The sequence below is a fragment of the Sarcophilus harrisii genome, chromosome 1 (genome assembly GCF_902635505.1).
Source record: "Sarcophilus harrisii chromosome 1, mSarHar1.11, whole genome shotgun sequence".
In the NCBI taxonomy this organism is placed as follows: Eukaryota; Metazoa; Chordata; class Mammalia; order Dasyuromorphia; family Dasyuridae; genus Sarcophilus; species Sarcophilus harrisii.
The window spans coordinates 541,262,191-541,282,827 of NC_045426.1; the positions used below are offsets into that span (position 1 = coordinate 541,262,191).

Consider the following 20,637-nt stretch of genomic DNA (forward strand, 5'->3'; position numbering starts at 1 on the left):
TTATTTAATTGAGTCATTTGGGTGAGAAGGGGGGTGAGGGAATAAAGAATCAGCATTTGTTAAGCAAATCAATTCAATTCATATGTGTGTGCATGTGTGAGCATATATGTAGATAGCACAATGCCTAATTAATAAATGTTATTGAATATATGTAATGAATATGTATATAAACCCCCTTGGTGTATATTACTATATAAATATATATACACACATATATATGTGTGTGTGTGTGTGTGTATGTGTTTATGCATATGTGTATATAGTAAAGCACTATATAAATGTTGACTTTTGTTAAGGAGTGAGATTGAAAACAACATATACAAAGAAGTAAATAATCATGCCTTCATTGTTGTTGGTCAGGAATTTCAGTGAGCTTCACGACCCTACCCTTCAATGATGGGATCATTGGGAGAGAAAGAAAGTCTCTCAGGCTATTCAAACCAGGTGGAAGAAAATGTGGTTGAACCCATCTATTTGAAAGGATGCTTTTGTCCAGGGAATAAATCTACTTATGGCGGTATGCCCTCACATCTGCCACTGTTGTTAATGGTCAGTACCACCAGCCACTTAGACGAACTGACTTGAATCTATATCCTGGCCATGGGAAAGTGGAGGCCAGGCAAAGGGTCAAGACAGCAGCTGAAGAGCCCTTGTTTAAGGGCCAGGAAAGGGCAGCAGAGAGAGTTGTATCTGGCAGCTCCTAGGAAGAAGTCAGATTATCACATAGAGGGTGTATCACTAAGTCAGGAGACCTGAACGTTTCTGAGTGTAGCATGGATCCCTTGGGTGGTCTGGGGAAGCCCATGGACCTCTTCTCAGAATCACAGTGCATCAAATAAAATTTATGGGATTACAAAGTAAATTAAATTGAAATAAAGTAATAAAATTTATTTAATATAAAAGTTTATAGACTCCAGATTAGGAACTTGGCGTAGGATAGTCTTCTCACTCCACCCTGGATTCCAATCTTGAACTTTTGGAGTTTGTAGTAAGTTTATTCTCAGAAAATAAATAGGACTAGAGAACTATCATTTTTCACTCCATCTCCACGTTGTCTCTGAATAAGACTTCTTAAGTAGCTTCTTCCATATAATTTGTCTTCGAAGAACCAGGTTAACATCTACAATTGTTGAGTCCACTATGATTTGCGGACCATGAGCTCGTTTGTAAAAGGAGGAAAATAAGCCACTTTGCTAAGGTAGCAAATAGTTCTAATATAACGATTTGTGAATGTTTAATTACTTCTGTCTTTCTGCATTCTGCCTTTTCCTAAGTTTGGTGAATTGGCCACAAACTGCTAGCTGAATTTTGTTATTATTGCTAGTAATACTAACTAGGTCAATCATTACACTTTAATTTCTTTTGGTCCAGACTTAGTAGGCATAGGAAACTTGGTCTACAGCTAGGTAGCTATTCTATACCTTATAATCTAAGAGAGTTGGACAGGGAACTGAAAAGTTATGTGACTTGCCCAGGATCTCATAATGAGTATATATAAGGAATAGATCTTGAACCTAGGCCAGGAATTCTAAATCTTTTTTTTGTTGTTGTTGTTTCATGTATTCCTTTAGCAGGCTGGAGAAGCCTACACTTTTTAAAGGCATAAAATTAAATATATAAAATCAGAAAAGAAATTATTGTTTCAGAAAAGAAAGTATTTGTTAATATATATTAAATATATAAAATCAGAAAAGAAATTATACTGTTAAAATATTTTTAAAAACAAGTTTATGGACTCCTGATTAAGGACCTTTGCATGCCATATTATGCCTCAATACTTTATTATTGCTTCATTGATACATCTTATTTTTATATCTTATTCATTTCAAAATATATTCACATCATCAGCAAGAAATCCCTGGTAGAAAACAGACCTAAAAAGTAAGAGAAAAAAAGCAATTCAACAAAATCAAACAATGGTTATTTCTTATAGTATATAAAGTATTCCATCTCCATGGTTTTCTACTTTGACAATGAGATTCTTTTCTGGAGTCCTGGTCATAATAATTATACAGAATTTATTTTTGTTTTTCAATGATCTGTTATAGAGGTGGAAATCTCTTGGTCATATGATATACATACAAAATGCTAGTTTATGAACCCATTATAAGTATACAGGATGTCCCATCTTGTTATGATGATGCTGTTATTGAGGATGATTATAAAAATTGATAATCTAATTTCTGGTGAATTGTATTTCTAGGTACTCCTTTGTGGTTGCAATGGGTTATCTCACAGTATGCCATATAAGCCGGATATACATATTCCACTATGGGATTCTTACTACAGATTTTTCAGGGTGAGTACCTTCTTAGCCTGGGTAATAATTATTAAGTATGAGTCCATCAGTTATTTTAGGAAGTATTTTTATAGACTTAAATATTTAACTTTTAAACAAATAAAAAGAATTACTTGTTTTTGGTAACAGCACATCTGTAAAATGGATAATAAGTGGAATAATAATAAGTGGAATAGGGGCAAACTAAGAACAAATAGGTTGCTGGATCTGGAATCATCAAGATTCTTTTTCATGAGTTCAAACCCAGGTTCAAACATTTCTCTTTGCCTCAGTTTCTTCATCTGTAAAATGAGCCAGAGAAGGAAATGACAAACCACTCCAATATTTCTGCCAAAAAAACTCTAAATGGGGTTATGAAGAGTTGGTCATGTCTGGAAAACAAATCAACAATAACTGAAATATTTACCTTATAGGGCTGTTGTGAAGCTCAAACAAGATGTGAGTGCATTTCTTTGTAACCCTTAAAGCACTGTGTATCAGCTAAAATTAGCTCATCCAGTTTCCACATTTAATAGATGAATGATCTGAGACCCAGAAAGATTAAGACCCGGGATAACCCATCTATTAGGTGACAGAGCTGGGAACCCAAACCTTGTATTTCTCAGCTCCTCCCACTGCATAATACGGGCTCTTGCCTGCTTTTAGAAAATGCCAGCAAGGCAAAACTACTGGGGACAACAGTATTGTTTCTCCAGGTTACCTGGGGAGATACTTTCACTTTGCTTAGGCAGTATGCTAGTCTCGATGAGAGTGCTTTTACTTCCACTTTCTCCAGGGCTCAAGTTGAATCACATTGAGCTTTAAAGGTTCCTGAAGCACAGATACAGAGCTGGTAAAGTGACAGCTAATTTATCTGAGTTTTGCACCCTTCCCTCTGCCAACAAAAACTTCACCACTTAAGACTCAAGAGTTCAGAGAATGAATTGTTCTCATCCTCTTCATTTGGTTTTAAGCATAAAACTATCAGGCCTTCCCACATTTTCCCACTTGGATTTTTTTTTTGTATAATTCATATCATGAGATGTCACTGAAAGGGGAAAAAATTAACACAGCTGAAAATGCAGTGGGTTTACAAGTGTGGGAGGCTTTGGTACAGCATCAAGGAAGGACTAAGACAGTGTCTTGATCTTGTCATTTTCACCTCCCGGAGCACAGACTGATGACTACATTTCTCCAAGTGTTGTTTATCCTATGGCATGAACTATTTATATTGTGACATTATTTGGATCTCTTTTTATTAAGCAATACTTTTGTTACATTACTGATACAGACATACCTCAGAGATATTGTGGGTTTGGGCACAGACCCACCACAATAAAGCAAATATTTAAATAGTGATATTTTTTATTCCTCAGTGCATATAAAATTTGTATTTACACTGTATTGTAAGCTATTAAGTGTGCAATTATATCATGTAAAAAAGTAAAACCTTAATTAAAAATACTTGCTGTCATTTGAGTCTTCAGTAAGCTGTAATGTTTTTGATGTTGGAGGGGCTTGCCTCAGTGTTGATAGCTGCTGACAGATTAGGGTCATGGTAACTGAAGATTTGTATATGTTGTCCCCCCAATAGAATATAATTTCTTTGGGGTCAAAGTCTATTTTATTTTTGTCTTCATATAGACAGCTCTTAGCACAGTATCTGCCCCAATAAGTGCTTAGTGAATGCTTGTTGATTGATTGACATATTACAATATTTATTAAGGCAAATTTTTCTGTAGTTCATTTCTCTCTTCCTACTCCTTGCCAATCTTTCCTCTTGATCTGTTCTTGGAAATTATGAATATTTAATTCCATATACACTTTTCGGTTATAGAAAGGGAAAATGAGAGAGCCCACGGATGAGGTTCTCTATTTCATCGCTACAAATATACTCAGTGATTCGAGTAAAAATAGAGTGTAGGAAGCCTGGGGTTTAAGGGTCAGGCAAGGGGGAAACACTATATCTTAAATGTCCCCCAGACCTACTGGTTTGCATTAATCAATCCCTGGTTTGCTGGGCTGAAGTCCTTAAGTAGAAAATTGATAGAGCTTTGGGTTGGAGTTAGAAACATCCAAACAAGCCTATCAGTTTGCCAATGTTTTGGAGGAGTATGATATTCTGATCTTAGGTTAAGAGCATTTGCCTAAGTTGCCAAGATATTTTCCTTCCAATATGCTTTTTAATATTATTTTGGTTCTTCACAGTATTTAGTATAATCTTCTCAGCATTGAAATATGGTCTTTTTTTCTCATCATTTCAGATTAGAAGGGGGAGCATATTCTTCTTACTTTGATCCCCATTCAGTCATTGACCATGGGTGGCAGGAAAAGCATTTTTATAGGGTCATTCTCAAAATTGGGAGAAGGGGACTTAGATTCTTCCATAGCCAAATATCATCATCAGTGGAGGGGGTGGTCTTTCCTTCAGACACAATTGTCTTTGTCACTGTTTAAACAGTTCATCACCATCATTAATACTTCACAGTCTCCTTTGATGAAAGAGAACAAGCATTTATTAAGCATCTACTGTGTACCAAATAATGTGCTAAGTCCTGTAGAAATATTATCTCATTCAGTCCTCACAAAGACCATATGAGTTAGACATCAAGATCTACATTTTATAGTGGAGGAAATTGAGGCATTTAGGTTTAGTGACTTTCCAGAGTCATTTAGCTAATTAACGTCTGAGGTTGGATTTGAAGAATTTAAATGACCAATTGTCATTCTTTCCCCATCTCTGAATCTCATTCTGAGCGTGCAAGCAATTGCAGTCTTACTCAGAATGGGAATAACTCACTGTCACTGTTGCAGTTTTGAAAAATACTCAGCAATCAAGGTTGATTTTCCCCTGTTCCTTCCCAGTAATGAGAGGTGAAGTGATGTTTGGACATTAAATGCATAAAATGCTTAAGGATGACAATGCAGTGGGCTTTTCTTTTCTTGTGTAGGTAATCAACCAATGTAAAATAATAAAGGTTACTCCTTAATCACCATATTGCACACAGTATCATGGATTGGATATGTGCTTGAATCTAAGAAATTTCTTTAGACAATGCATCAAATATATTGGAAAATTACATTGCATTTTTCCTTGAAATAGATTTTATTTGTGTAAACTAAGGTTTTAGTTAGGGGGCTTATAGTATCATTTAAGAGACACTCTCATGATTGGGATTTCCTGTAGTGTCCATCTATAGACATTACTAAATACTGTGATTCCAGGAGCTAAAGACCCTAGCCAAACTTTGTCTTTTATCTGCCATTATAGCTTTCCCAGATTCATCATGGAGAGTCAGATTTTTCAATAGAGGAATTAGGCTGTTTTTATTCTCATGGTTATTGATTTTTCATGTGGAACTTGATACTTATTAGAGTTGATAATTATAGAAGTAGTCATAGGCTTGAAATCTATGTGTTCTACCCAACAAAGGAGATTAAAAAAGAGATATTGATAATACAGACAAGAATTGAATATGGATTAAATAAAATTATTCCATGTAGAAAAGATAGGGTTAATCAATGAACAATTAAAGAATGATTAGGACAGAATGCAGTAACATTATTAGGACTATTAGTTAAGAACTGAATATTTTGGTCTTACTGGGAAATAGTTTCTTCCTCATTTAATTAATAAACATGTATTTAATTTCTACTATATGCCAATCAATATAGATAAAAATACAAAAAATAAGATAATCTCTGCTCAGAAGGAATTTATATTCTAATGAGGGAAACAGGACATGCATATATAAATATATAGATACATATATAACTAAGAATACATGTATATAAAGTATGTTTATAAATAAATAGGATAAATATAAGTATATACAAATATAGGTCAACTAGGTTGTGTTGAGGATAAAGTGCTGGACCTAGAGTCAGGACTAATCTTCCGGAGTTCAAATATAATCTTAGATATTTACTAGCTGTGTTACTTTGGGCAAGTCACTTAACTGTCTTTTTGCCCTTATCTATAAAACGAGTTAGAGAAGAAAATGGCTAATCACTTTAGTGTCTTTGCCAAAAAAACCTCAGATGGGGTCATAAAAAGTCAGACAATACTAAAAATCAAGAACAACATAAAATATCATTTGATAGAATATTACTGTTCTGTAAGGACTGATGAGCAGGTTGGTTTTAGAAAACGATGGAAAGTTTTGCATGAAATAAAAGAGCAAAATGAGTAGTACCAAGAGAACCTTGTGTACAGTAACAATGATGTTTTTCATAGAGCAACTGTGAATGAATAAGCTATTTTGAATAATATAATTATTTAAATCAATTATGAAAATCTTACAAAGGAACATGCTATTCACCTCCAGAGAAAGAACTGATATATATAGAAGTATGTTTGATTCAAATATATATATTGGATTCAAATTTTGGCCTTCGTGATATGGAGTTGAGAGAGAAGAAAGAAGAAATAACTCAAAATAGAACAACAAAAAAAGTAGGTAGTATAATGGCACATAGAAGGTGCTGTATAAAAACTTTCCCCCTTCCCTGCTTGGATTCTCTGCTTGAACCAAGCTGGCATTGGATTGAAGCAGAGAATTGCCCTCCTATTAATTTATGGACTGATCATAGCAATAGTTTTTTATTTATTGGAAAAAACAAAACCAAAACCAAAATAGCACAGCAGACTTTTAGAAAGAAAAGAGGTGGCAGCAGACACTTAGTTACAATAGTCAGATTTGGTACCTCTGTTATTGCCTTTATTGGGGCTGCTAGGATGTAATTGCATAGGTTTCTAAGGCTGCTCCCAAGTGAGCATGGCTGATGGGAGAAGACAATCATCCTGTCCCTGTTTAATTGTAGTTTCACTCTGTGAAGACTCAGGCTGTCTCATTTGAAAAGGAGCTTTTCCAAAGGGTCTCACATTGACTCGTGTAAATCCTGATGCCCCTTCGGTAAATCCTGATGACTGCCAACCAGTCTCTTGGTAATATATAGTCATTTCAAACCTACATCTGGGGAGGTGGGAATCGGGCATATTAAATATATTTTGTTGGCAGAATGAGCCTATTAAAAAGTAGAAATATCTTGGAATGAAAGACTGCTCTTTTCCCCTGGGTGTGATAGATTGGAGGCTGAATTTGCAGATTCACATACAATGCCCTGGATTAGAAAGATGTTTTTCTTTTCTTTTTTTTTCAATGTGTGCTAGCCCATTATGTTCTGATCTGACAGCCTACAAATCCAAACATAATAGCTAGCCCTGAAACAGGAGGTCAGAGATTCATTGGATTTAGAGTTGGAAAGATGTGTTAAGTCATAGCCAAGCATTCTTTATTCTATAGGATCACACGGTATAGAATTTAGTTATAATTTCAGGTTCCTTGATTCCAAATTAGAGAGCATAGAGGAGTTATCTTTGTATTCATAGTTTTATAGTTAAACCCTTAGGACACCTTTCTTTGGTATAATGGACCCTTTGGATTGTGTAGTGAAGCATATGTATTTCCTTCTCAGAATGTTTTAAAATGGATATGATAAAATACACAGAATTACAAAGGAAAAGTAATAATAATGGAAATAGAGGTATATTTTTTGAGTGGCCCACTGAAGACCTTTAAGATTGGTGGAGACTCAGGGTTATGAACCTTTGATTTAAGGGAATATGTGACTTCTTTTGTTGGAACACTTTGAGTTTCCTGACATGGTCAGATGAAGATTCTCTGACTCCCAGATTGAGGGCAAAGGGCCGAGGGACATTCTTCAAGGCTAGTCATTAAGTACTGGGAATAGGCCAAAAAATAGTCACTTTCCACTTCTGCTATGATCTATGACTCCCAAGTGCATGGAGGCAGGGGATCCAGATCATCATCCTTTGGGTTTAGTTCCTAGTTCCAAATGATATGGTTGGGGTTTAACATTAAATGATGAGATTGACGTAGGCACCAAATGTTGGGGTTCTGTCATTTGAAGATTCACAATGGCCATTCTCTTTGGCAAAATGAAGGTTTATTTGGGAGGTTTCAGACAAAATGAAAAGATACAATAGACACCAGGAATGATAAATATGAAATAGATTTGTGAGAACTTTTAAACATCAAAGTAGTTTTAACAATCAGCAAAGGAAAAGACAAGTTCCCTAGTGGAACTCACAATTTATCAGGAGAAAGGGTATATTATACTTATATCAATACTCCATTGACTAGCAGGCTAAATCCATAGAGGAGTTTAGCAACACTATAAGAGTTAGTTAGCTTGGGGGCTCAGAGGAAAGACACCCCACAGATGGCATGGGCCAGGGACAGATTTATAGAGGAAATTGAACCTCAGGGGTTTGACATAACTTGGATTTCTGGCTGGACACAGCAAGGTGGGGCTACTCAGGATCTTCCCAGAGGGTGGGATTATAAGGTTAAACTGATTCCCCTCAAACCCTTCCCTCCTTACTTACATCAGGGAGTAATTTTATCAGAACTTGAGCTCTTTCTGCCATCCAACCCAGAACCTCATCACCAAGGGAACTTTAAGTCATGATTTTATCTTTGGTCTTAGAATGGGGAAGCTGAGTGAGTGCATTGTTCTACTTCTGCTCACACCCCCAGGCTCACCCTTATTGCCTTCTTCTTGTAGTCAGTGCTCAACTTGCATGATAGCAGTTTTTAAAAACTATAAGTAAAAGAATCCATTAACATGTTCAACCTAAAAAACCCACTTTTATATAGTAAGGGCTCTATGTGTCAGATCTGCTTTGATAGATTCTCACCTGCATAGATATTTAGCTGTTTTGGCTTCAATCCCATCTCTGCCCCTGTCCCCTCTTTCACCCTTTTATTTCTTCCTCTCTTTAAAAATGTAATATTAACTCTGGAGAGAGAAAAAATTTCTTTTTGCCTTTGCTCTTTTTTATTTTGGTTGTCATTATGACACCCACAGAAAAATTCAGAAATGGTACCACCCTTCCTACATTCAATACAAATTCTTGATTTAAATTGGTTAAGTGGTTCCCATGGATTCAAGCGAAAGATCCATGATTGATGATTAGGAGCCTGTCTGTGTACAAATTCAAGGACAGAATGCAGCCTTTTCGGAGTGGAACATTTGAGTTCAGCTCAGATTATAATGCCTCATTGTCTAGAGAAAATTCTTATTCTGGATCAAGTAGCCATTTATGATGTCCCATCTCCTTTTGCCCTTCTTGTACTGGTGGGGTGCACATGTGCACATATTGGGAATAATTTCATAAAAAGAAAACACATTAGCCTAAATTGACATTTCAGGTTTAGAAATATCATCTTGGATCTTTTTTTGCTTTTAGTAAAGTATACTTTATATATAATAATTATAATATTATAAATATGTCATTTTATATTATATGTGTAATTACTGAAAAATATGTACATATATTTTCTCCTGGAAATAATGACTATTAAAATTTGCCTTGAGACTTTCAGCACTAGAGAAAGTAACCATTAGTTGGTTTCTCAGTTTCTGCTACAGCTTGTAAGCAGACAAAAGGAGTCAATAAATATTTATTGAGTACCTAATATACTTTATGCTTGAAGGAAAAGAAATAAGAGATTAGAATGAAATTAATGCTTTTTAACAAAAGTTTCTAATTCATAGAATCTTATATTCTAATATATCTTTTTATTGTTTTCTTTAACCTAATCTATTTTATTTTTTCTATTGTAAACTCTCAAATACATATTTCTTTCATACTGCCAAGACAAAAGTTCTTACTTTGGGGGTTCACGGAGGCGTTTGTGGATAGATTTTAGGAAGTTTGTGAAATTGGATGAAAACAACAAAACAAAAATAACCTGTATTATTTTCATTAACCTTGAACTGAAATATATCAATTCCTCCAATTATTTAAAAAAATTATTCTTAGAATTTCCATGGGTTTCTTCTCCAGATTGCCAAAGTCCATGACATAAAAAATGGTTAAGAACCCTTATTCAAAGAAAAATGTACTCCTTTCTTCCTTTGCATATCTAGAATTCTCTCCAACTGTCTTATTATAAATATGATGGTAGAGGTGTTTTAATCAATTTAATCAACAATTAATCCATTATTAGTTGTTTTATTAGTCTTTCTCCCCTTCTAAATTATATGAAATTTAGAACAGATTTATTTTAAGGTAAAGATTTGAAGATTCATTTACCAATCTCAGTGAATAATTGTCAAGACCTTCTTGATTTGAGCATTTTAAATCTTGTTCAGTTGTGCAGGATTGTACAGGGCAATTGCACCTGAGATGTTGTCAAGCTAAGTCCAAGACAGAAGAAAGTAGTTTTTTTTTTTCTTCTTAGTGGGGCGGTATTGCTTCATGGTCCATTTATTCCCTTTGTTAACTTGATTATTCATTTGGAGCTAAACTGAAATTAGGAACTGAAATGAACCCACTAGTTAGCCTGGGTTATTTATAACCAAGGTATCTGAGAATACATTTCAAATTTTTCCCAATTAAAGATATGGCTTCACTGTGGGTACAGTTAGAAATTCATGTCATATGTCTTGCCCTCAAGGCATTTAGGTTTCTAGGAAAAATAAGTGCCTTGTAGGAAGCTGCTTCACTCTAAAGGTCAACTCTTGAACTTATCCTGCATACAATCTTTGTAGTAAAGGAAACATTTGCAGTAAAATAGATTTTAGTCTGGATTAGTGTTTCATACAGGATGCTAGGCCTTATTTAGCCAGTGTTGAGGATCCTGACTCATCAGAAAGTGGGCTTGAGTTTAAAAAGAACATTTTTATGTAGAAAACATCTGGAGGACCTTTTTCTATTGCTATGATTCCCAATGAGCATATCTGGTTACAACAGAATGGTTTGCTGATTTCCACATAGCTCAAGGATTGTGTTCTACTTGAAACCTTTTCTAATCTCCCCAACTTTTAACCTCAAATATTATCTCAAGTGTAGCAATGGGTAGAGTTCTAGGCCTGGAGTCAAGAAAACCTGAGTTCAAATTTGACCTCAGATGATTTTTTTCTTTCCCTCCCTCCCTCCTTCCCTTCCTTCACTCTTTTCCTTCCTCCTTCCCTTTTTCTCTCCCTCTCTCCCTCCTTCCTTCCCTCTTTCTCTTCCTCCTTCCCCTCCTCCCTTTCTCTTCCTTCTTCCTTTCCTCCCTCCCTTCCTCCCTCCTTCCTCTTAGCATTTAGCTATTCTTAGCATTTAGCACCATGCTTGACCAAAGTATGCAACAAATTAATGTTTATTGATTGATCAATTCTTCAGTTGCTTTTTCCTCTTCCCTGAATTACTTGATATTTATTTTGTGTATGACTACAAATGTGTTTTCTCCTTTATAGTGTAAGCTTCTTGAAGGAAGGGAATATTTTATTTTTGCTATTCTATTCTTGGTGCCTCACTCACTGCCCTGGGTAGCTAGGTGGTATAGTGGATAAAATGCTGAGTCTGGAATCATGAAAACTGATCTTTCTGAGTTCAAGTTCAGCCTCACACTCACTAGCAGTATAAGCCTGGACAAATCACTTAATCCTGCTTGCCTCAATTTTCTCATCTGTAAAAAGAGATGGAGAAAGAAATAGCAAACCAATCCAGTATCTTTGCCGAGAAAAATTCGGATGGGATCACATGGACATGATAAACGACTGAACAATAAAAACAGCAAAAAAATTAGTGTTCAGCACATGTAGAGCCATTTAATAAATGGTTGTTGATTTGAGTTTTCTCTTATATTCTCTTTGCCACATCATTGTGCCCAATTTAAAATACAGTAACCCTCCTTGTAATACATGTGCTATCCTGTGATGGCTATGGGTCTGGGATGGGAGCAAGGGCAGTGATCAGGGATTGTTGCTGTTCCCAGAACTCTTAGATTTAGAGAGCTGGACTGTCCCCATCATGTCACACGGGAGATGGTAGCTGATCAGCAGTTATGTTGATAGCAGTGAAGATAAGAGGTTCTATTCTTAGCAAAGGTGGCTCTCCTTGGTGACTGGAGACCAGGCTAGAAACAGGACTGGTGTCCTGAAAAACATTGCCCTTCCAAGAATCTTGGGTTCAAGGTCTTGGGAATTCTCCATCCATGTCTGAGGGACATTGTAGAAGAGATGTCATTTTTCTTTCCCACAGAATACCTTGATGCTTCAGCTAGGTTCACTTAATGTTTATCTTGTATTTGTATATTTATGTATACAAATATATATATATATATATGTGTGTGTGTGTGTGTGTGTGTGTGTGTGTGTGTGTATATATATATATGTATATATGAGGAAATATGTCTATAGAAATGTATAGAAATATGAGGAAACTAAGAAAATAAAATGGTTTGCCTAAGATAGCAAGCTAAGACTTGAATTCATGTCTCTAAATTTGAAAACTTCTTAGGTTTTGAAATTTTCCTTGTATCCCTGAATTCATTCAATAATCAATTCAATAATCAAACTACTTGACATTAGTTCTTAATATATTGCCTTAGAAATCTCACAGCTCCATGTGATAAAGAAGAGTTATTATTTTCCCCATTTCACAGATGTGAGAACTGGAGTCCAGCAGGATTATTCTTACTTAATGGTCATTGGCCACTGTGAACTATAATTTGAAACTATCTTCTGTAATTCAAAAAAAAAAAAAAACTTGGGACCCAGTTTTTTTTTCTTCCTTAAATAGCAACAATTCTATGATAAATATATTACAGTTTTATTTACCCTGTAATATTTTTATCAGCAAATAATGGCAGGGATGATTCTAGGTTGATTAGGCAACATTCTAAGAATCTGGGTACCTTGGAAAATATTTCTCACAGAGCAAGAGTACAAAGTTTAGGTTGGTTATTCTGCGGTTCCTATACTTACCTACCTTGGCTCTCAAGATTTTGAGCTCAAAGGAGTTCTAGACCAACCTACTTATTTTATAAATGGAGAAATTGAGCCCCAGGAATGTTAAAGGGATTTGCCCATTGTTAAAGTGTATTAAATAGCAGAGCCAGGAATCAAATCTTTATCTATTCACTTCAAACCCATCATTCTTTTCACTATTGTTTGTCCTAAAATATAGAGGATAGCTTCACTATCAACTAAGACTCATATATAAAATCTCATAATCTTTTGTCATTTGTAGAACATTTTGAGTTTCTTTTCTTTAGTTCTTGATTTTTTCCAAATGTTCAAAAATTCTTTTTCCTAGTGCCATAATAGCCATTGAAATGAAGATGGGAGAAAAAAGAATCCTATAATGCAGGAATCATTAGGTATTCTTTTTTCCTAATCATTTTGTATGCTGCATTTGAGCTGTTAGAATCTGATTCGGTAATTCTGATCTTGGAATCTTTTGGATTCATCTTACCTTTCAAGTAGGTCTTGAGTTTTTGGTGAATGGTTGCTAGTGTCCCCAAGTAATTATCTTTTAAAAAATAATGTTACTGATTTATCACAGATTTGCCCTTTTAAAAGGCCAGAAAATGGGACATTAAGATGGAATCAAAGATGAAATGACCTGCGGAAAAGCAAATGACTTCAGTTCACACATGAATATTTATTTAAAGATAATCAGAAAAAAAAGAAGGCACTTTTTTTTTGTCTTTGATGTGTTTTGGTCTCAAGCCAGATCTGGATTTTTTTTTCTTGTCACTAAATGTCCCTAGTTATGGTTTATCTGTAGCTGTTGAAATTATTTTAAAATAAATCTTCTATAATCATTTGTCATCATTTGTTGTCAGAAAAATATCCAAAGCAGAGCTAAAGGATCTGTGGAAGAATTTTAATTGCTGTTTGTGAATGTGTTATTCTATGACCATATTATAAGTATTTGCAAAAGTTATTTGGCATGAGATATAAAAACTCATTATTTTAAGTTTTGGAGTTGAAAATTATAATAATAATTATTACATATTATAACTAGAATTAGTTTTCCATCTATGTGTGAAAAAGCTTACATCTTCTGTATCTTTACTTTGTAGGCCACTGATGATTGTGACCCAGAAGATCACAACCCTGGCGTTTCAAATTCATGATGGTGAGGAAATACTCTCCTCATGGCCATGTTGCCATTAGGCTCCCTTTTTCTTACATTGTATTGGTAATCATCAGTAGAAAGTGGAGAGAGCTTTATTTTCATCTTATTGGTAATTGTATTGCCCCAAAATTAGCCTTAACTCCTTCAGCATCTTGATCCCTGAGACAGTACTTTAAATTTGCTGAAATATTTTTGCTGAGAGGAGAGACTTTTCTCTTTATCTTAATAAGAGCTGAATTTCTCCAGTGACATTTCTTTTTCTTCTATTATCAATGCTATAATAAGGAGAAGTGGCACCTTCTTTGCTTCATTCAAATTCTAGGAAAGTTAAAAAAAATAATAAAAAATTCAGCACCATTTGATATTGTTAAATAATGATATTTACCTGAACTATTAAACATTTTAGAAAAGAATATTTTAGCTTTCTCCATCTCTCTTTCCCTAGTCATTTGTTAACACATGACTTGAATGGGAATAATAAGATGGTGTAAAACCTTGGAAGAGGTACTTCTCAGTGCACACAAATGTATATTTTCTTCTCATTAATCTATTTTTAGGGAGGGGATAAGTTTTTATTAGGCTCCAACAAATGAATTATAGATGGCAAGCAAGAGGAGACTTCTGAGGTCTCTAGGTCAAGACTCTCTTTTTACAAGTTAGGAAAATATGGTCCAGGGAGGTTAAAATGCCCAATCTCAAAAATGGGATTTAAGCCAATAGTCTTGTCATAGTGGCATACTTATATATATATATTTTAAAAATAATAACTCACATGAATACAGTATTTAGTATTACACCAATATATTTTCCTCAGAACAAGTCTACTTCTTGTTGTAATGCTAGTGTTGTAATGCCCATTTTGTTGTTGAGGAAACTATTTGATACTTGTAGAGATTAAATGACGTATCTAAAGTTTATACAGCTGGTCAGGTTTTTGCACTCTGTGTTCTTGTAAGTATATAGCACAATGCTAGTTCACCCTTAAAAAGTTCTTTTTAAGTTATACACACTGAGTTGATAGTTTTTAACCTGCTGAATTTTCTATTTAAGAAGCTAAGAAAAATGATGATTTCTTATAGTCAAATTTCTTATTTCTTTTCAAAAGCTTGGGAATGAATTTAATTTATTTGTAACCTTTAGTATCTTTAATCCATATCTCTGCTCTAGCTGTTTCTTGGATGATTTGGTATTGTAGACTGAGGTACTCAAAATAGCTAGATTCAGAGTGACTTAGTTTACAGTTAACTCCCTTTGGCAATAGATTAGCCATGCATTACCACATAAAATAAATTCACAACCAGATTCAGTCCCTTCTATTTGCCTAATAAGTATTGGGTGAATTCAAGCAAAGAATAGGTTTACTCTTAAAGATTTTTTTCCTTCCAGTTTTCAGTCTGGGAATAATGAATTATTTGCATGTATTTCTGTCCATTTTGTCCTGTTTCATTGGCAATTGAAATAAAATATTTTCTTTTTTTCCTTCTAGTAAGAGGAAAATATAAATTTGAGAGATTTTTTCTGCCCTTCTTTTTTTTTTTTTTTTTTGAATTACCCTTATAATTGGTGACTACTTTGAGGTCAAGTTAATAATACATTTTCTGCAGCGGCAGCTCTTGATTTTCTGTACATGATAAGGACTTGCTATTAGTTTAACAGACTTTAGGACTCTAAATGAGGAACATGTGCATTTTGTACATACAAATAATACAAATGGAGATTTAGTTAATAATTTGTCTGACAAATATTTATGTATTAACGTGTAATGATTCTGAGTTAGGCTGGTTTTCCTTTGCATGGTGGGAGATTTATTTTCCTAGAAAGGACAAAACCTTCCCCAGACCCCAAACATGTATTCATTTTATACCAACTAAGCTTCTTTCTGTGGCCAGAGGTCCTTCTAGTGCAGGTAGCCAGGGCTACTTTTGAGTTTTCTTAGGTTCTCTTAGGACCTAGAGGACCTAGAGGACCATCACAAGTGGGAGAGAAGATAATTACAGCTCACATTTATATAGTCTTAATTTTATTTTTTAAATTTAATTTTTTAATTTAATTTTTATTGTTCAGTGGTTTTCAGTCACGTCTGATTCTCCATGACTCTGTTTTGGCTTGGCAAGAATACTGGAGTGGTTTACCATTTCTTTTTCCAAATCATTTTACAAATGAGGAACCTGAGGCAAACTGGATTAAGGGACTTTCCCAGGATCACACAGCTAGGAAATGTCTGAGGTTGGCTTTGAACTCACCAAGTGGAATCTTCCTGACTCCAGGCCTGCCACTCTATCCACCATACCATGTAGCTACCTTTAGTGTTTATAAGGCTTTTAATTTAGGCTTAAAAGATGATTATGTTCATTTTATCAGTAAGGAAAGGGATACTCCAAGAATTAATTGATTTGCCCCAGGACACATTCATCTTAACTTACAGAACTGAGCCATTATCCTAGGTTTCCTAACTCCAGAGAGAGTGTTCTTTCCCCATGCTGTCACCCTGGTGTTTTTTGTGCTTCATTTCACAAAATGAGAACAAAGGAGATGCCTGGAATATTGCTTTCCTGTAGGGAAAGAAAGATTTGTACATTTTTTTCACTTTCATATAAATCTCTAGAAAGCTGTCCTCTGTGAGTTTTGATTCTTTGACCCACTGATTGGAAAATTAACAAAGCCAAGGCATACCTCAACTTTTTCAACACAGAATATGTATTTCTTCTCTTTCTTGATTTCTGTGGTGATTGGGTATAGGAGTTAATTATCTCTTTTCTTCGTTCTTCCTCTTTGATTCCCTAACCCCAGTGCTGTGGACAGAAGCCTTGGGGTCTAGCACCCAAAACAGAAGAGAGACAGAGACAGAGAAAGACAAAGACAAAGAGACAGAGAGAGAAGAGATTAATAAAAACAGGGTCATAAATTTTAGCTGGAAAGGATCTTAAAGATCATCTAATCAGCATTCTTCATTTTATAGGCAGAGGAACTAAGGACTAGGTAGGTTAAATGACTTATATAAAGCCATATAGGTATTGAGTGAAATAATCAGGATTCAAACTCAAGTCCTATGTTCAGTTCAACATTCTTTCTGCCATATTCCATAAGTTTTTTTAATTGTTTTTAAGAATTTTATTTATTCAATATTTTCCCCCTGTTAACATTAAAAACAATTTTTTACATTTGTTTTTAAAAATTTTGAGTTCTAGGTTCTCTCCTAAAAAACCACTTGTGAAGTTATGTAAAACATTTCCATAAAAGTCAAGTTGTGACCAAAAACCCCATAAATCTCTCATCCTAATGAAAATAAAAACCCTCAAGAAAAATTAAGTTTAAAAGAAAGAGATAAAGAGAAAGAAAAACAGAGAGAGAGAGAAAAGAGAGAGAGAGAGAGAGAGAGAGAGCGCACAAGGCACACACAGAGAGAGAACGAGACAGAGAGACAGAGAGAGAGAGAGATGGAGGTAGAGAAGGAGAGAGAGAATGAGAATGCTTCAATCTATATTTGGACATAATCAGTTCCTTCTCTAGGTTTGTATAGGATTTTTCATCAAAAGTCCTTCAGAGTAGTCACAGATGATTGTACTACTGAGAATAGCATAGTTATTCACAGTTGGTCATCTCAGAACATTGCTATTACTTTGTGTACAGTACATTTCACCTTTTTTAAGTTCATGGAGGACTTTCTAGGTTTATTTTTCCCTGCTCATCATTTTCCATAGAACAATAATATTCCATCATAAAGACACACCACAGTTTATTGAGCCATTCTCCAATTGATGGGTAATCCCCTCAGTTTCCATTTTTTTCCCTGAGAAGAGTTGCTAGGGATATTTTTTCTACATATAGGTCATTTTCCTTTTTTTTCTTAAATCTCTTTTGGTATTCATGCCAAATAGTGGTTTGTTAGGTCAAAGGATATGCGTGAGTTTATAGCCCTTTAGGCACAGATCATATATTTTGATCATTTATTAGTTGGGGTTACTCCATAATTATTGACTTAAAAAATGGGAGCTATGCTCTGCTTAGCAATGTGAAGCCGAGTCCTCCAGTGAACATGATACAGAAGGTATTGCCCCTAAACACTGACCAGTTCTCTAAGAAGCACCATTGATATTGCTTTCCCCTTATGTGCTTTCAAGGACAATAATCATACAGAGTGAAAATATACTAGGGCACAGTATCACCAGTAGCTCAGCCAATCAACGGAGAAACTGTTTATCATTGCTTATAATTATAATTGTTTTATAGTTGTAATGCATAGGCCCTAAGTTCAAATTCCACTTTAGACACTAGTTTCATAATCCTGGTTGAGCCACTGAACCTATCCTTGCCTCAGTTTCCTCATATGTAAAATGAAAATAAGTTGCCTACCTGACAGGGCTATTGTTGATATCAAATGAAATAATATGTGTAAACTTTAAAGCATTCTCTAAATGCTAGCAATGATAATAATCATCATTTTTAATATTAGAAGAAGGAATATTTTAAAACGGTGTCTGAGACGGATTTCCCACTGCTGGTGATCTTCAGACTTGCCCAATTCACTTAGTTCTGAGGAAAGTAGAAAAATTCTATTGATCCAAAGTAATTTATTGCTAAAAAATTTGAACTAGGATCAAATGGAAACTATCACACTAGCAGTGGTTATGGGGTTCCGTCATATTTTTGACTCATGCCTGACCAGTTATACCTATCTGGATTTCATTCTGTATGTAGTGTTTAGAGCCAAGTGGTTTCCCTTATGTATTTTGGTTGGAGAAAATAGAAGTCTCAACCCTGTGGATTGTTGGAGCAAATTGTGGCAAGATCAGATTTTTTAGATCAAAGAGAACTAGCTTTGAAGAGGAAATGCTCCTGAATTTTGTTAACTAGCATGTTCTCTTAAGAGTCAGCCTTCAGCCTTCCATGGTATTATCATAAAAGGAAGCATTCATTCAAAAAGTCAGACTATGACAACTTCATTCGTTCATCTTTATAATATTGTTTTCTTTCTAGGATTGGGCCGAAAAACTGAGGACCTCACTCCTGAGCAACTTCGACTTGCTATAAAGTAAGTTTCTTATTTTCCTAAATATTATCAAGCCTCTGAGATGTATACACACACACACACAATCCACATACATACATACATATATTCATGTATGATATGTCATATATTATATATGTATGCTGGCATATATATATTTATACACATGCACATGTATGTGTATTTATGCCTATGTCCTAGCTGCTGTGTGATAAAATGCAACTTTAACTTCCTCATTTATAAAAGTAGGCACAGTATTGCTTGTAGTACCTAGATCACAATATTGTTGAGATAATACAGTGCATTCCAAAAGTGCAGTTTTACACTTTAATCATTTAAAGCCATGTGTAAGAGGTGGGGGAATAGAGGGTATGTAAAACTCCATACATTAAACTTTTATTGTACTATTTCTCTTATATATGTAAAGTACTTTTTCATGTAAATATCATGATTATCACTATGCTCATTATTAATAAAAAGTAGCATTTGGAATTCAGATTCTGGAAACCTGTTTTTTGGAAAGATATCATCCAAAGGAGGTGTCAAAGATTATTTGAAAAGGCAAAGCTCATTCTCTTCCCTGGGAGAGGCCTGCCTGGCATAATGGGATGAAGAATTCTATTTTCTATGTCCTCGTGAACCTCTGCTTGTGAATAGCAACCATTCTAATAAAATTGGGAAAAGATTTTACTAAGTACTTTAATTTGGTATTATAGAAAACATTTATAGAGCATAAAAGTAGCTGTTGAATCTCTATATGTATATTTAAGTTGGGAGAGAAGATAGAACTGGAAAAAAAAAAGACATAAAAATGGAATGATGGTGACTTGAATTTTTTTTAAAGTCTAGGGACTACTAATTTTTAACTTTCAACAAATTATAGAAATGACTAAAAATAATTTTTAACCACTGCCATTCTTTCACACTTTACACAAGACAAAGGAAGTTGTGTTATTTTCTTCATTTTGTCTGGAAACATAGAGAAAAACCTGATTATAAGGGTGTTGACAATATTTAAATTAGAATTGAGCAGGATGAGGCAATTTTGAAACCTTGGTTTAACCCCAAGTAAATGTTTTCCGGCATTGTTAGGAGGCAGGGAGAAAATAAAAGGGTCATCAGATTCAGCACAGGAATTGAATAGAAGTAAAGTATGATTCACATTTGTTGTCCTTGGCTTTTCCCCTGGACAAAACTCAGCTCTTTTCCATTACAATCTATATACTGAATACTGTAGTTTAGTCAATAGAGTCTTGAACCATAAGGAGCCCTGGATTCTACTTGTATTAATTCAAGTAATTAAATGAAACTTTGAGCAAGCCATACAATTCTTTTGTATTTTATTTCATTAACTGTTGACAAGATGATGAGTTCATCTCAGAGTTGTAGGGATATTGCAAAGATATC

The 20,637-nt window shown here is 34.7% G+C and overlaps 1 protein-coding gene across 1 annotated transcript in view; it reads left to right on the plus strand.

The window, feature by feature from the left end:
• MBOAT1 (membrane bound O-acyltransferase domain containing 1) overlaps positions 1–20,637 on the plus strand; it is a 115,814-nt gene that overhangs the window by 52,201 nt on the left and 42,976 nt on the right. Inside the window, exons 4-6 of the mRNA XM_003760139.4 lie at positions 2,204–2,299; positions 14,167–14,222; positions 19,200–19,254. Coding sequence (XP_003760187.1) covers positions 2,204–2,299; positions 14,167–14,222; positions 19,200–19,254 — 207 coding nt within the window. The remainder of the gene's footprint in view (positions 1–2,203; positions 2,300–14,166; positions 14,223–19,199; positions 19,255–20,637) is intronic.